The sequence below is a fragment of the Oratosquilla oratoria genome, chromosome 4 (genome assembly GCF_046742065.1).
Source record: "Oratosquilla oratoria isolate Oo_2021 chromosome 4, ASM4674206v1, whole genome shotgun sequence".
Classification (NCBI taxonomy): Eukaryota; Metazoa; Arthropoda; class Malacostraca; order Stomatopoda; family Squillidae; genus Oratosquilla; species Oratosquilla oratoria.
In genome coordinates, this window is record NC_134780.1 from 75,425,203 (window position 1) to 75,443,023 (window position 17,821).

General features: G+C 38.3%; 1 protein-coding gene across 2 annotated transcripts in view; it reads left to right on the plus strand.

Moving 5' to 3' along the window:
• The window catches only part of LOC143024908 (uncharacterized), a 114,721-nt gene extending 108,880 nt beyond the window's left edge, over positions 1 to 5,841 (plus strand). For both annotated transcript variants that reach the window (XM_076184344.1, XM_076184345.1), the window contains 3 exons: positions 912 to 1,106; positions 1,585 to 1,782; positions 4,963 to 5,841. In XM_076184344.1, coding sequence (XP_076040459.1) covers positions 912 to 1,106; positions 1,585 to 1,782; positions 4,963 to 5,202 — 633 coding nt within the window. In that variant the 3' untranslated portion in view covers positions 5,203 to 5,841. The remainder of the gene's footprint in view (positions 1 to 911; positions 1,107 to 1,584; positions 1,783 to 4,962) is intronic.
• The last annotated feature ends 11,980 nt before the right edge of the window (positions 5,842 to 17,821 follow it).

The following is a 17,821-nucleotide window of genomic DNA, read 5'->3' on the forward strand; positions in this document are numbered from 1 at the left end:
TTTTCTATGAAGGGGATAGGGACTCATCATCTGCAAAGTATTAAGATGTATTCTTTGACTGGACCATTTCCCATGTAAAGGTTAAAGCCTTTTGTTATATGCATGTATCATTTTCTCTTTCATCTAGGGGGTATATAGAATATATACATATACATACTACTGTATAGGCACTTTCCTCTTCTTAAGGAGGATGGCAGCCAAAGAATACACCTATTTCATACATATTAAAACTCTTAATGCCCTCGTCCCATCTCAGCACCTCATGGATGAAGTCATCCCTGTCCCCTGCCACACTACTTAAGTTGAAGGCAATGCAGTGAGGCACAGTAGTGCCTCAACTTAAGTTGGGGTTGCATTCTGAAGACACTATCAGTAAATTTCTGCATATCATTTAGTTTCTCTTAGATTATGTAAAACTACAGTGACAAATAAGTTTAGTGGATCTATCAGTTGCAAAATTTTAGTGAACATATCCACAAAAAAGAGGATCATTCCTGTTTCATTCTTCTACCTGCCAGTGGTCATTGGCAAATAGAAGATGGGGTTAAATGTAGAAGATAGGTTATGAGTAGGTGAAAGATATGTGGTGAACAGTATAAGAAACTCCCTTTATAGACTGGTAAATAAGTACGTAGATGTAAGGATTATTGTGTGATAGGGGTGGTGGGTCTTAGGATAACTGATATTTGAAAATTGGACATCAGAGATATGGGGAAGTGGGAGAAGGATCTCTTGAACTTCATTTATGGCACATTGAGTGAGACTGCCCAAACTGATAGAGGAGGCTTGTTCAGAGATCAAAATAAAATTTTTATATATCCAAGCTCTTTTTTTTTTTTAAATCCATTTGTAATTTATGAAGCCCATGTATTTGTGTCTCCTAATGGTTTGTATCTGCCTCGTGTTTTCAGGTTAGTCGTCAGGAGAATGTAATTGGTTGGTATCATAGTCATCCAGGGTATGGGTGTTGGTTGTCGGGTATTGATGTATCCACGCAGATGCTCAACCAAAACTACCAAGAGCCATTTGTTGCAATTGTGATTGACCCGATTCGAACCATTTCCTCTGGGAAAGTCAATATTGGAGCATTCAGGACATACCCAAAGGTACGTGGGGAATTATGTAGTCCTTAAACTTGTTTATGATTATTGATGACATGGTTGTTTGTGATGGGTAGTTGATGCTTACTGGCTGAGCAGGCTAGTGTCCCTACTTGCCACTGTGGTCGAGGTGATGGCAGTTTGGACCCTGCCATGGGCGAGTTGAACCAAGGGTATGGTTCCATGCTACAAAGTCCTCTGTGACATTGTCTTAACCTCCTAATAGGGGGGAGGGAATCATTGACATTAAACCAAAGCATCAATTGTCAATCAATTATGGGAAAAGCTTTTCATATTCTGGTGCACATAACTGCTGTTGTTGAATATCTGTGGATATAAATATATACTTTCTTCCATATATAATATATATATATATATATATATATATATATATATATATATATAAATATATATATATATATATAAAATTATTATTATTATTATTATTATTTTTATTTATTTTTTATTTTTTTCTTCTTGACAGGGTTACAAACCTCCTGATGAAGGTCCTTCCGAGTACCAGACCATACCCCTCAACAAGATTGAAGACTTTGGTGTTCATTGCAAGCAGTATTATTCCCTCGACATTTCATATTTCAAGTCTCTTCTTGATAAAAAACTGCTTGACTCTTTATGGAACAAGTATTGGGTCAACACACTTAGTTCTTCCTCTCTTCTCACGGTAATTATTGTATTTTTAACTTGTTGAGAGTTACTCATAAAACAAGATGGTAAGGCAAGAGATTAAGGTCCTTAGCCTTCCATTCCAACACACTCATCCTCACCTGTGTAGGATGTCAATTTCATAAAAAAAAAAGAGGAAAAAGAAAAAATCCAGTAAATACTGAGGAAGTTTTAGTGACACTTACTGATCAGTCACACATCATTCTTTTGTAATTGGGGTATGGGGGAATGAATTCCTCCAAAGTTTTCTTCCTGGAGGAAGACCAACTACTATTCCGCTTCCAGTACTTTGAACCCAACTGTATCTGCTTACAAGAAACAATTGGGTACATGTACACTACTCCCCCTCTCTTCCAGACAATGAAGAACTGCAATCCTGGTTCACCCAGGCATTCTATCATTACCATTCATACTTCATATCCCTGCCACCTGCAAGCCATTGCAGCTAAACTATCCACACCTTCCCTCCATCAAAAAATATCACTTTAGGTACACAGTCTGATTTCTTTACCTAACTGTCTTCACCCTACCCCTTCTCCCAGAAGACTACCTCCAAATTCATGCTCTTACACTCACTTCTCATATCATTGCATCCATAAGAGTTGTTTTTACCTAGTTGTATTTTGTGGGAGGAGAGTTATGCTCGTAGTGACCTGCAGTTGTATCTTTCCGTATCCAGTTCTTTCTTAAAATTATGTATAGTTTTAGCACTCACTCTTTCCTCTTTCAGTTTGTTCCGTGTATTTATTGTGTGTGTGTGTGTGTGTGGGGGGGTTGGTCACAGCATTACCCATAGATCAGTCATACATAAGCTCTGAACTGTCTTCTGGGGGTTGGGGTAATAGCTGTCGATCATGAATCCAACATGTGATGTAAAAGACCATGGTGAATATGCAATTTGAATAACCATGATGACATTTTGTACTCATGCTTCAACCCAACATTGACCTCAAGCATCTTTAGTGCCTTATTTTCCTTGCTCACACAAGTTTCATATTCTTTGTTAGAGCCCCTAACTGCCACTAATAATTTTTCCCCTCACTCCATACACTCGTAGTTTCTCATACACCTTGTCTCTGATCTATCATACACCTCCAAATCCCTAAAACACATATGTACTGAATATTTTATCTACACAACTAGTACATATATATAACAAAAGCTTTTTCCCTCTTACCAGGGAGGTAGCCGAAATCAAAAGGGATAATTCCACTCCCAAGTATTTCATCCCCCATTCATTCCACTCCCATTCCACTGCCCTACCCTCCCTCTCATCTTGGCTCCTCATGGATGACAGGTCATCCCTGCATCTCGCCCATTGCACAGAGTCAGAAGCAATGCAGCAAGGCCGCTTCTTTTAATCAGTGACCTCCTTTGCCATCCTCTTGCACAGAAACATTGAGGATGAGGAGAAATCCCCTTATGGCTGCATCAAAATATCATTCACACATAACAACTCCCTAATTTCCCCATCCCCCACCCACTCCCCTCCATGCATCACAGTATCATCTATACACAGCCATTCTTCACTCACCCCTATCTCCTGCCTTCTCCCTTCATTCCTCAACAGGCATTCCCCTCTTGCTCAACACCCCTTTCACCCCATCCATCCATCTCATCCTCGGTCGTCCCCTCATGTTCACTCCATCCACCTCTGCCTTCCACATTTCTTTTACTAATCTTTCCTCACTCATTCTTTCCATGTGTCCAAACCATCCCAATACTCTTTCATCAACCCTATCTCTCATCTCCTTTTCCACCCTCACTCCCCTCCTAACCTCTTTTCTCACTCAATCCAACCAAGTAACACCCTACCATACTTCTGAAATATTTCATCTCAAACACATTTAAACTTTTCCTCTCGTCCTCTCTTATGTTCCATGTTTCTGCCATGCACAGGGCTATCAACACAATCACCCCTTCATACAGTCTCCTCTTTGCAGTATGTGGGGATGGAATGGGTGGGAGTGGATTTTATGCATTTGTTTTTGGCTACCTCCCTTGTAAGGGGGAAAAAGCCTTTGGTATATTTTTAGTCCCCCATCTGCATTTCCTTCTCTCAATCAACATTTTACCTCCACCTCCATGCCTCCCTTTCCTGCCACGTGCAACCCCAAATACCTAAAGCTGCCCACTTTCTCCAGTCTTTCTCCTGTAAGATTCACTTCCAAATTGCTGCCATTCCCCCCTCTTGTACATCTCATCACCTTACTTTGACCTGCATTTACCTTCAACTTTTTCCTTTTGCACAACCTTCCCAAACTCTGTCACTAACTCCCTTAATCCCTCCTCTGATCCTGTCACAAGTGCATTGTTATCAGCAAACAACAGTTGGCAATATTCTTAGTGCCTCCCACTGCAACCACTGTTACCTCCTTGTCCTCCTCCACATTTAGCAACTCGTTAAAATACTCTCCCATCCTCCACTTACCGCTGTCTCCTCCATTATTTTTTCTCCGTCTGCATCTTTTACCTTTTCTTCTCTACTTGATTTGCCTCCTCTTCCTTTATTAATTTCATTCCAAAACATTTTTTTATGACTCAAAATTTTGTCATACTCTTCCTCATTTTACATCTGCCCTACTTTTTGCTTCCTTTATCTTATGTTTTGGTTCTCTTCTTTTTTCTTTGTATCTCTCGTATGTTTCATACTATTTTGTAACCAGTATGTGAATACTCACTTCTTCTCTTCTACAACTTTCTTTGTTTCATCATCCTACCATTCACTACCTTTCTTACTATCCTCCTTGTTCCACACACCATCTTTGCACTCTTTGTTACTACCTCCTTGAAACACCCCCATTCCTCCTCCACTCCTACTTCTACTCTATCCTTCATGTCCTCCCACACTTCTCTTAGCTTCTTCTTGTACTCCTGTTCCTCAAAGCACCTCCCTACCTCCTGTCTTTTTCCTTTTTCTCCATCTATCGTCCACTGTCAACTTACCTTCCACCAAAAAATTATATATTCCCCCACTCTCTCCCCTAAGAACATGGACATCCAAAAATCTTCCTACTCTTTTCCTGGATACCACTGCATAGTCCATTATAGCCCTATCAACCACCCTTCTGTCCACCACCCTCTCCCATGTGTATTTATGCTAGTACATAAGCCACAATTATATAGTGTCTGCTTTCAGTCAGCTCTCTGAATGATTCTTTTCTTTTTCTCCCCAAAGAATGCTGATTACATGACACGTCAGATATTTGACTTGAGTGATAAATTAGAAAATTCTGAGACTGCCTTAGGAAGAGCTGGCCTCTTTGGTCTGGATCCTCAGGAAAAGAAGACAGAAGACAAACTCACCCGAGTTACCCGTGATTCCTGCAAGACCACCATGGAGGCGCTTCACGGGCTCATGGCCCAAGTCATCAAAGACAGACTCTTTAACCAGATTCCTCACACTCCTCAAGTGTAATGATACCACAGGATAGCTCAGGACGGTAGTGAAGCTGACAGAATGTTTGACTCAATAAAAAAACAGAAAAGGCTGTTGTATGCAAAACAGGGAATTAGAAAGAACAGTTTGTGAAATTAAACAAGATTCATTATATCCCCAGTTGTGATGTGATGAAGTGTTGTATTTTAAGTGTAGCTATGTGGAAAACTGTGTAATGCCATCATATATAAAGGAAGTGAATGTTGGCTAGCAATTATTTTCAAATCTGAAACAATGCTGGAAACATGATCTTAATTCTCTCCTCAAGATATGACCGGGGGTTACTTGGTATCATAGGCTTACATCATTGCTCATACAAAATTACAAGAATAGATGAACAAAATACACTTAGCTGTCATAGGGTGGCCGACAGTGGTAAATATTTTTTTCAGTGGCCTTTATGTAATCCTGCAATTTGATATGGTGCCAAGATACCTCTTATCAATATCTTATAGATGAAATAAAGAAAAAGTTCCTTATATATCACATTACATGCAGTGCAAGAGTTTCTTCATTTCAGTTGAAGACTTTCTTGATTTATGTATCTGAATTCACATTTGATATGGTTGTAGTAATCACTCAACTTATTAAAGATTTGAAATAAAAGGTCTCATTATTTGATTTGTTTAATCTATTTCTACCTTTTATATGTATATATATATATACATCTACCAAGGGATTTTTCACCTTTACAGGGGAGGTAGCCAAAATCAAAAGGCATAATTCCACTCTCACCCATTTCATCCTCACCCTCTCCACCACCATTCACCACCCCTCCCTCCCTCCCTCCCTCCCTCCCTCTTTTCTTGGCTCCTGGATGATAGGCAATCCCTGCATCTTGCCCATTGCCCTGGGTTAAAAGCAATGCAGCAAGAAACAGCAATTTCACAGCAAGGCCACTTCATTTAATTGGGGACCCCTGCTTTCTGTCCCCTCATGCAGAAAAAGAGAAGATGGGGAGAAATCCCTTCTGGCTGCGTCAAAATATCGTTCCCACTTGACTACTCTCTAACTGTCCCCATCCCCTACCACTTCCTTCCATGTATCACAGAATCAACCATACACAACCATTCTCCATTCACCCCTATCTTCTGTCTTCTCCCTTCCTCGACAGACATTCCCTTCTTTCCCAATGCCCCTTTTACCCCATCCATCCACCTCTCCTCAGTCACCCCACCTGTTCACTCCATCCACCTCTGCTTTCCACACTTCTTTTGTTAATCTTTCTTCACTCCTTCTTTCCATGTGTCCAAACCATCCCAATACTCGTTCATCAACCCTATCTCCCTACTCCTTTTCCATCCCCCACTCTCCCCCTCACCTCTTTTCTCACTCTATCCAGTCTAGTATCCCCTACCATACTTCTCAGGCATTTCATCTCAAACACACTAAAACACAACCAGGTAAATACACTAGTCTTCCTCTCTTATGTTCCATGTTTCTGCCCCCTACAGTGCTGTCAGAACAATCACGCCTTCATGCAGTCTCATAGCATCCATTCCCAAATGTTTGTTTCTCATTACACTTTTTAATCCCCCCAAGCATTTACTTGCTTTTCTCAATCTCCATTCCTCTCTTTCCTGCCACATACAGTATGCCTTAAGTATCTAAAGCTCGGAGCTGGGTGCGTTGCCACTGGATAGGTAGTGCGTTAGTAACGCTAACAGTAACGCAAATCCCCAGCACTGGTTATTCTATGTTTTAGAATAGGGAATATTAATATTGTAGTTAAGGTATTATTCTATTGAGAATATACGTAAAAGGTAAATACTTCACCATTTATTTATTTTTTTCATCAAAATTGGTCTAAAGGAAATTAAAATCGGTAACGAATTGACGGTAATACACCTGAGATTTTTTGGTAACGCATTGACTGTAATGTACTACCTGTTCGGCGATAACACGCCTAACTGCTGGTTTGATATGAAGTCATTCCAGTGATACCCCATGATTCTCCGAAGGCAGTACCAAAGACATCGAGAATTCTCTTCAAGTCCATGTCTCACAGCTGTGTAGGAAGCACAAGTGACTGAATGCTTGGATGGTGATAAATGTCTCATGATGAAGTTGTCATTCACAATCAATCAGGGAGGTACAGTAATCAATAACCTCCAGAATTCACTGTGGTGATTAAGTTAGATCCAGGGAAGATTTATACCCAGTAGCATAGCCAGGTTAGGGTTGCCAGATTTGAAAATTAGAAATATGGATCAGTTATGTGAGAAAGCTATAGGAAAAGGTAAGGATTTTTTTTTTTTGGCTTTTATGGATTTGGAAAAGGCTTATGACAGGGTAGACAGGAAGGCACTGTGGGAGGTATTGTAGATATATGGGATAGGAGGAAAGCTTTTATGAGCTGTAAAGAGTTTTTACGAGAGTAGTAGAGCGTGTCAGGATTAGAAATGGAGAGAGTGAGTGGTTCGAGGTGAAGGTGGGACTTTGTCAGGGTTGTGTTATGTTACTCTGGCTGTTTAATTTATATATGGATGGGGTGGTGGGTCAGGGATTGGAGATGGTTAAAGAAAAAGGAGAGAAGTGGGAGATAAGCCAGCTGTTGTTTGTGGACGACACTGCACTTGTAGCAAGATTAGAGGAGGGATTGAGGAAGTTAGTGACAGAGTTTGGGATAGTGTTTGAAAGAAGAAAGTTGAAGATGAATATGGGTAAAAGTAAGGGGATAAGATGTACAATGGGTGGAAGTGGCAGCAGACTGGGAGTATTAAGGGAGAGAGACTGGAGGAAGTGGATAGTTTTAGATACTTGGGTGCGAATGTCTCAGGAAAGGGAGGAGTAGAGGTGGAGGTAGAATGTAGATAGAAGCAAGTAAATGCCTTGGTGGATTAAAAAGTGTAATGAGAAATAGACATCTGGGAATGGATGCTAAGAGGAGATTGTATGAAGGAATGATTGTGCCAACAGCACTGTATGGGGCAGAAACATGGAACATAAGAGAGAAAGAGTTTGAATGTGATTGAGGTGTCTGAGAAGTATGATAGGGGTTATTAGGCTGGATAGAGTGAGGAGGTGAGGAGGAGAACGGGAGTGGAAATGGAGTTGGGAGATAGGGTAGATGAAAGAGTATTGGGATGGTTCGGACACATGGAAAGAATGAGTGAAGAAAGACTAGTAAAAGAGGTGTGGAAGGACTGAACATGAGGGGGCGACCTAGGATGACATGGATGGATGGGGTAAAAGGAACATTGGGGAAGAGGGGAATGTCTGTTGAGGAAGGACGGGAGAGGACAGAGGATAGGGGTGAATGGAGAATGGTTGTATGTGGATGATGTAATCCATGAAGTGGAATGGGTGGGGGATGGGGGGTGAGGGAGTATGTGTGAGAAAAATTTGACGCAGCCCAAAAAGATTTCTCCCCATCTCCTTATCTGCATGAGGGGACGGAGAGAGGGGGTCGCCGATTTAATGAGGCGGCCTTGCTGTGGATGTACTGTGTCTTGCGACACTGCTTCTGACCCAGGGCAGTGGACAAGATGCAGGGATGTCCTGTTATCCAGGAGGTGCTAAGATAAGAGGGAGGGAAGAGGGTGGAGGAGAGTGGAGCGTGATAGGGATCGAACGGGTGGGAGTGGTTTCTATGCCTTTGTTTTTTGGCTACCGCCCGTGTAGGGGGAAAAAAAGCCTTTGGTATATATATATATATATATATATATATATATATATATATATATATATATATATATATATATATGTGTGTGTATTTACCTAGTTGTATTTTACGAAGGGGAGCTATGCTCATGGTGTCCCGTCTTTGTATCTCATTTTATCTAAACTATTTTTGAATTCATGTATTGTTTTTGCACACACTACTTTCTCATCTAACTTGTTCCAACTGTCTATTACTCTGTGAGGAAAGCTGTTCTTTTTCAGATCTCTTCTATAGCTATCTTTCTTGATTTTCTTTCCGTGTCCTCTTGTATTTCTATCATCCCATTTTATTAGATCCTCTCTATCAATAATTTCTATGCCTTTCATGATTCTGTAAATAGCTATCAAATCTCCTCTCTCTCTTCTTTCCTCTAGTGTCTGTAGCTCAAGTTTTGCTAGTCTCTCTTCATATGATAGTTTTGAGAGTGTTGGTGCCAATTTTGTAATTGCTCTTTGTATTCTTTCAATTTTTTTTTTATACATTTTTGTACTTGGTGACCACATCGTTGTTGCATATTCCAATCTTGGTCTTATCAGAGTGATTAGTATTTTCTTCACCATTTCTTCATCCAGATATGTAAATGCCACTTTGATTGTTCTTATTAAATTATAAGTTTCACCAAAAATCTTATTTATTTGTTTCTCAGGTGACATATTATTCATAACAATGACTCCCAGGTCCTTCTCATTTTCAACTTTTTTTTATACTTTCTTCTCCCAATTTATATGATCCTGTTATTCTGTTTTTGCTTTTTCCAAATTCCATTATACTACACTTTTTAGTATTGAACTCCATCTCCCACTTCCTACTCCATTCCCAGACTTTATTTAGATCACTCTGTAGTGATTCACAATTTTCTTCTGTGTTCACTTTTTTTTTTAAATAGTTTTGCATCATCTGCAAAGAAGCTCATATAACTTTCAATTCCGTCATCCATATCATTAATATATATAGCAAACATTATTGGGGCCAAAACTGTTCCTTGTGGAACACCACTTATTACTTCATCCCAATTTGAGTGTTTGTCCCTAATCACTACTCTCATTTTTCTTTCTTACAAAAAGTCTTCCATCAATTTAAGCAGTTTGCCCTGTATTCCTCCTTCAGTTTCTAATTAAGCAACTTCTTATGTGGTACTTTGTCAAAAGTTATTTTTAGGTCTAGAAATGCACAATCAGCCCATCCATCTCTTAATTGTATTATATCTAGTAGCCTTGAATAGAAACATTAAATTGGTGACGCATGATCATCCTTGTCTGAATCCAAATTGCCTTGGATTTAGCACATTGTTTTTTTTTTTCTAAATATACCCATTTACTTTTGACAATTCTTTCACAAATTTTTGCTATTGTACTTGTTAGACTGGTCTATAGTTGGTAGGGTCTTCTTTATTTCCCCCTTTATATATAGGTACTATATTTGCTTTTTTCCAATCATCTGGGATTTTTCCTTCTTTCAAGGAACTGTTTATTATGCTATGTATTTTGTCTGCCAGTTCATTCCTGCATTCTTTCAAAATCCAGTTTGCTATTTCATCCGGTCCATGCGATTTTCTGACATCAAGTGTTTCATTATTTCATTCTTTGTTACTTCTATTTCTTTCATAGGGGGGACTTTCTCTTTCCATTCGATTTCTTCAGGTTGTATGTTCTCCCTTGTAAACACCGATTTAAAATGCTTGTTCATAATTTCAGCCATTTCTATTTCCTCTGTGTATTCAACTCCTCCTTGTCGTAATTTCTCCAAATCTTGTTTGTTTTTCAGTTTGTTGTTTACAAATCTGTAAAATAATTTTGGTTGATCTTTACATTTTTCTATTACATCTTTTTCATATTTTCTCTTTTCCTCTGTGCACACTTGTACATATTCATTTCTATAACAAGTATATATTTTCCATTTTTCAGGTCTTTTGCCTCTCTTCCATTTGGTCCAAGCTTTATCTCATTTGTCTTTTAACTCCCTACAACTTTTGCTGTACCAGCACTTTACATATTCTTTTTCTTGTTTTTGTCTTGGGACATACTTTTCCACTCTTTTTTCTTCTACTGCTGTTTCTTCTTTGTATATTTCTTCCCAGTTTTCTTTTTGAAAGAATTCTTTTATTCTATCAAAGTTTGTTTTTTCATACATCCTTCTTCCTTTTCTATATTGTTCATTTCTTTTCATGTATTTCTCCTCATTAAGTTCCAGTTCAATCAATATGTTGTTACTTTTACTTATTGGTGTTTATATTCAATCTTTTCTACTATTCTAGGTTCAGATGTGATTATTAGGTCTAGTCTCGATGGTTCTTCCTCATTTCTATACCTAGTGTTCTCCTGTATCCACTGTCATTGTATGGTCAATATATAATCATCGCGAGTAGAGCATTTCCCCATGAGCCGTCTCCACCCTTTACTGTCATCTCTTCCCGGCAGGTTTCTTTACAATTAAAGTCACCCATTATAACTATTCTTCCTCCATCCTCCATTATCTTATTTAATGTTATCCTTGTGTCTTCTAACATACTTTTATGTTCACTCTCTTCCTACGAGGCTGTTTTTGGAGGCACATAATTTATCACGAACTTTCTGCTCTTCTTATCTCTGTCTTCCACTTCGATCATAATCATCTCTACTGTACTCTTTCCATGTGTGACACACCTCACGTTTATATAATTCTTAGTCAGGAACATAACTCCACCCCCTTGTTTTGTCTCTCTGTTTCTAATCCAATAATTATATGCATCATTGGCTACACTGTTGGGTGGTAGTGGACCTTTTAATTTCGTTTCTACAATTCCCATTATGTCCGGTTCTTTTTCCTTCAGATAATCATTCAGCTCATTCAATCCTGTTATCAATCCATCTTTATTTGTGTGACACTTTTAGTTTTCTGCCACTTCCATTGTATTCTCTGTTTCCCTTTTGTTTTTCTCTAGTATGTCGCATTTCCTTACTTTCATATTCACTACTCTCCAATAGAATTTATCTTTTTCTGACTCCGTTCTGTTCTCATTTTTTTCCTTAGCTTCATGTCTTTTCTTTTTTTCCTCTCTTTCCTCTTTATTCATTTCTCTTTTTATCCATTCCTTTTTATATTATTCACTTGCTGCTAGTTTCCCTGTTTTTGCTAAGATATTCTCTGCCGTCGTTTGTGACTTGAATTTAATCTTAATTGGTTTGGTCTTGTCTGTACTATATTTCCCGAGCCTATACATCTCTTCACTTTGTTTCATGATTTCAGGTTCATCTTCCTGAACTAATTCTAGTAAACTGCTTACTTTTTCTTTTTCCTCATTCATTCTTGTGGTTCTATTTGGGTTATATTTCTCTTCCATTCCTAATATAATTATACATTTCTTTTAATCTGCTAAGTCTCTTACTATATTCTCCTGTCTTATCACTTTAATAATTGAGTCTTCAGTTTGTTCTTTCATTTGCTATTTAATTATGTCAGTAAATGGAACTCTACTGTTTTCTTGGATTTTTTCCCAACCCTGTGCTTCTTTTGCTATGGCCTCTTTATTGTCTTTATTATTCCTCTTTAATTCCTCATTCTCCTCTTTTACATCTTTTAACTGTCTTTTAAATCTATTTCTTTAGTTAAGTTTTTGTTCACCTTCTCTAGTTCTTCCAATTTTTCAACTCTGCGCAATCTTTGCTACGTTACCGAACCTCTTCTCCCAATGTTCGGTAATTTTTTCAAGCTTTTCCTCTAGTCTTGCTAATCGGGGGAGGTTGGTATTCTCCCCCCCCACCTCATTAAATCCCTGGAAATTATTATCTTCACCTTCCATTGTGCTGCTCTTATCTATATTTCTAATCTTAATGCTTTTACTGATATTTTCGATTTCCCCAGTGTCGTCAGCTGACCTTTTGTTTACATGTTTTCTGCTTTCAGGGGGAGCCCGTTCGTCTCCCTCCTCATTTTCTTCCATTTCCCTCAGTAATCCCTCCCCATCTCCCCTTTCATTACCTTCTTACTACACCACGAGTTTTCCCCCTCCCTACAAATACAATAAGGTACTTCCTCGTAGTTGAGATCCACGAAAAATGCGTTTTTTTTTCGGAGTTCCAATCCACGCCGTGAATCCGATGAAAGTGTGTGTGTGTGTATTTACCTAGTTGTATTTTACGGGAAGGGGAGCTATGCTCGTGGTGTCCCGTCTTCATATCTCATTTTATCTAAACTATTTTTAAATTCATGTATTGTTTTTGCACACACCACTTTCTCATCTAACTTGTTCCAACTGTCTATTACTCTGTGAGGAAAGCTGTTATTTTTCAGATCTCTTCTATAGCAGTCTTTCTTGATTTTCTTTCCGTGTCCTCTTGTATTTCTATCATCCTTGTGCGTGCGTGTGTGTGTGCAACAATAATCATAAACGCGTGAATTCAAAAGGACGGAATATTAAACGTTTTCGTCAATTTAGACATCTTTAGAGAACAAAGGAAAAAAACAATAGATTTTATTTAGTAGTTTCTGGTGTCAAACGCTTTGCTGAATTCATAGTAAATAACAGTATATCGGCTATTTGATCATGGAATCTAAATTTACTGTCAACAAGAACACAAGGTCTCTGTGCGAGGTGACAGTTCTGGTAGTCATTGAGATGGTACTGGTTATGAGGCTTGGCTGAAAGTGAGGATGAACATATTTGTGAGGTGTAAATAAAAGTCTCATTAAGCCGTACTTGATACTAAGATATTGATGTTGATTTGGACCTCCTGCGAGATGAGACGGTGCGATGTGCTTGGGTGATGAGTACAAAGGTTGACATCCAGGACAGTGCGATGTGCTTGGTTGACATCCAGGTTATTTGCGTTCCAAGACACAGGACTGAGCCCTGAGGGACTCCGCTCGTAACTGTGAGGTATCTACGTTGAGTACCTTTGATTTTTATGTTCATCATTTTGTATGGAAAATCTGTATCCATGCTAGCAGACTACTTGATATTCCAGTGACTATAATTCTGTCGGTCAATGTGAAATGTTGCACTTGATCTAAAGCTTTCATAAAATCAAACACGATAAGACCTACAGTAAGGTCATGTGTTAGGATCTGCATGGCCGGAAACCAAATGGAGGATCGTCAAATGCGATGAGTTTTTATAGGAAAATGTAGAGAGTCTGTGTAATTATATGCTCAAAGGTCTTACACAGGATAGAGGAGAGACTGATCGGTCTATAATTAAATGCATCATTACAGGAACTTTTCTTGAAGATAAGTGTAACATGTGAGTGATTTCACAGATCAGGAAGTATCCCAGAACGTAGGAATGATTTGAAGAAGAGGTAAATGATTAGTTCAGAGATGAAGGGCATTTCTTCAATGGAATTAGGTGCACTGGATCCATAACGAGAAATACAAAGCGCAGATTGTAAGTGGGCAATGAAAGAGGAATTTGACTGTGATGGATTGAATTGGGGGTATGGTGCGAATGGAAAAGGAGAAGAAAGAAGAGGAAGGAGAATAATAATAATAATGATAATAATAATTATAATGATAATAATAATAATAATAATAATAATAATAATAATAATAATAATAGTAACAATAATGATAATAATAATGATAATAATAACAATAATGATAATGATAATAGTAATAATAATAATAATAATAATAATAATAATAATAATAATAATAATAATAATAATAATAATAATAATAATAATAATAATAATAATAATAATAATAATAATAATAATAATAATAATAATAATAATAATAATAATAATGATAATAATAATAATAATAATAATAATAATAATAATAATAATAATAATAATAATAATAATAATAATAATAATAATAATAATAATAATAAGAAGAAGAAGAAGAAGAAGAAGAAGAAGAAACTGCTTTCTTCCACTGGTCTGTACGCATAGTTAAGTAAGTTTCCACTGTTGTTGCTTCACACTGCCTCCTCTAGGTGGCAGGCGATGGTCGCCCGCATCAAAGGTGCCGTTAGCGAGTGTCCGACCCATGTTTGTCTAAACCCTAATCCATGGAAAGGGCATCGTCCACTCCGAGCAATGGCCCTCGACCTCGAAACCGAAATTCATTCGTCAGGCAACGTTCGAACCCTGAACAAGGGTGATTGTGACGTAAAATCGAACCTTTAATCACGATGCAGAATAAAAGCAGATTGAAACGCTGTTGGTCAAATCAAGACCTGCAAACTTTCAACACTTCCACCAGGCAGGAAACGCAGCCAGACAGGAACTAATAAATTCAGACAAGGCAGCCGGTTACTCCCAAAACAGGCGGTGCTTAATCAAAGCTCTGCTGAAGATCCTGGCCATTGGACAATGGGGATTTAATCGACTTCAAATGAGTATTGCAGTGGAGTCGAAGAAGTGGAGTGGTCGTCAGTGACTACGAAGGACGGACATGGAGAAAGAAGAGCGGAGAGAGGAAAAACGAAGAGAAGAGAATTATAAAAGGAAACGAGGGAAGAGGTAGAGGAGATGCAAATGAAAAGGGATAAGGAAAGGAGGACAAAGAGGAGGGGGTGATAGAGACGAGAATAAAGAATGGAAAAAGGGAGGAAAGAAGAAAAAAAAAATAAGAAGAGAGAGAGAGAGAGATCAACCAAAAAGTTGACTTGAGGATAGAGTCGGGGAAAGTCTAAAGAAATAAGACAATTGTGAGAGGACAAGAACGGTAAGAGAAAAGGAGTTATAACGAGAAAGGTGACGAGGACGAAAAAGAAGACGTAGAGAAGAATAAGATAAATAGAAGGAGACAGGAAAATGTGATTTTGAGGGAGAGGAACAGATATCCATAAATAAGGAGACAGAGATGGGCCTGGGGTGGTGGCACCAGAGAGATAAGTGGAACTGCGAAAGGTGGCGACACATGGGAAAGAGGAAAACAAGGGAGAGCGAGAAAAAAGAACACACACACACACACACACACACACACACACACACACACACACACACACACACACACACACACACACACACACACACACACACACACACACACACACACACACACACACACACACGGTTGGTAGAATCCCCAACTGCTACTATGGCGGTCCGGGTTCGAATCCTGCCCAGGGGTGAAATAAATTCAGTACCGCTTTGCTTCGAGTCGTTACTTCAGCTCTCGTGGGCGGGGAGTTGGGGGTGTGTATGCGTGTAAGATCACAGCATTACCCATAGATCGGTCATACGATCTCTGATCTCTCTCCCGGTAGGGAAACAGCTGTCGATCACGAGTCCAACACGTGATCCAAAGACCAAAGTGAATCATACACACACACACACATGACCTCCCCCAGTGAAAAGCAAGTATGGAAACTTGAGTAAAGTAATATTACATAATTCATCGGAACAGTTCTTATCCTGATCACATAGAATATTCAACTACTGAAGAAGAGTCTTAAACCCGAAATCGCGATATAGCAAACATGACCACCTACTGTGAAGTCATACATCTCCTTTCAAAGGAACATAAGTCCATAGTAAGGTACATGAAAAATGCCTTTAAGAAAATAATAAATGCACAATTAGCCATCACTTTAAAATCTCCTGCCCATATATACTATTAATATATATGTATATATATATATATATATATATATATGTATATGTATACATATGTATATATATGTATATATATATGTATATGTATACATATGTATATATATATATATATATATATATATACATACTGTATATATATATGTGTGTGTGTATGTATATATATATAGTGCGTGTGTGCTTGTACATTGATAAAATGGCAAAGAAAGATACAGTACGGCATTAATATATACGTTTTTTTTTTTAGTGCTGTTTTGGTATGCGATCTCAAAGTCGTGCTTTTGTTTTGGTATGCGATCTCACCTGATAGTAGCGATCTATGTTCATCATGTCTTTTTTGCTGTTTTGGTATGCGATCTCAAAAATTAGGATTTTGCTTTGGTATGCACTCTCTATATTTTTAAAATAGGTAAAAAAACAACAACTAACCTAACCTAATCTAACCTAACCTAACCTAACCGAACCTATCCGAACCTAAACCTAACCTAACCTAACCTAACCTAACCTAACCTAAACCTAACCTAACCTAACCTAACCTAGCCTAACCTAACCTAACCTAACCTAGCCTAACCTAACCTAACCTAACACAACACGCATTTTTTGCTTATCAGGTTAGGTTAGGTTATGTTAGATTCGTTAGGTTAGGTTGGCTAGGTTAGGTAGGTTAGGTTAGGTTAGGCTAGGTCAGGTTAGGATCGCATACCTAAGCAAAATCCTAATTTTTGAGATCACGCCATAAATGAGATCGCATACCAAAACAGTACCGATTTTTTTGTGACTTCTTTTCCTTTTCTTCTCTCCTGCTCTTCCTTCCAGTCCTCCTCTTTCACCTTCCTCTCTTTTCATCCTTTCCTCTGGTCCTAAGATTGCATCGCTTTCTCTCCCTCCTTCCCTTGTTACACTTCTCCTCTTGCTCTCCACATCCGAATCTCAACATTAAAGATGACTTTACGAAGAGTCTGAAGAAGAACTTGAACTGCCTTCCCATTCTCTCGTCTTCGTATTAATGCAATGTAATAACGTTTGCCCTAACCTTTTGCGTCTATCTTCCAATGTTTCGCTTATTCTGATTGCCGGGAGGCGATTTATATATATATATATATATATAATATATATATATATATATATATATAGGCGAAAGTAAAGAGATCCGTATATTTCGATCATTATCTGTGATCCTCTTCAGCGGATGTGTTACAGAGGATCACAGATCGTGATCGAAATATACAGATCTCTTTACTTTCGCCTATTCTTTTCCGAGTGTGGGTCATTAGTATAATTTTACCAATGTGCTACGACATTACTTTGTGATATATATATATATATATATATATATACAAACATATGATTAATTCCTTCAGTATCGAAGGGTATTTCTAATTTTATTCTGTTT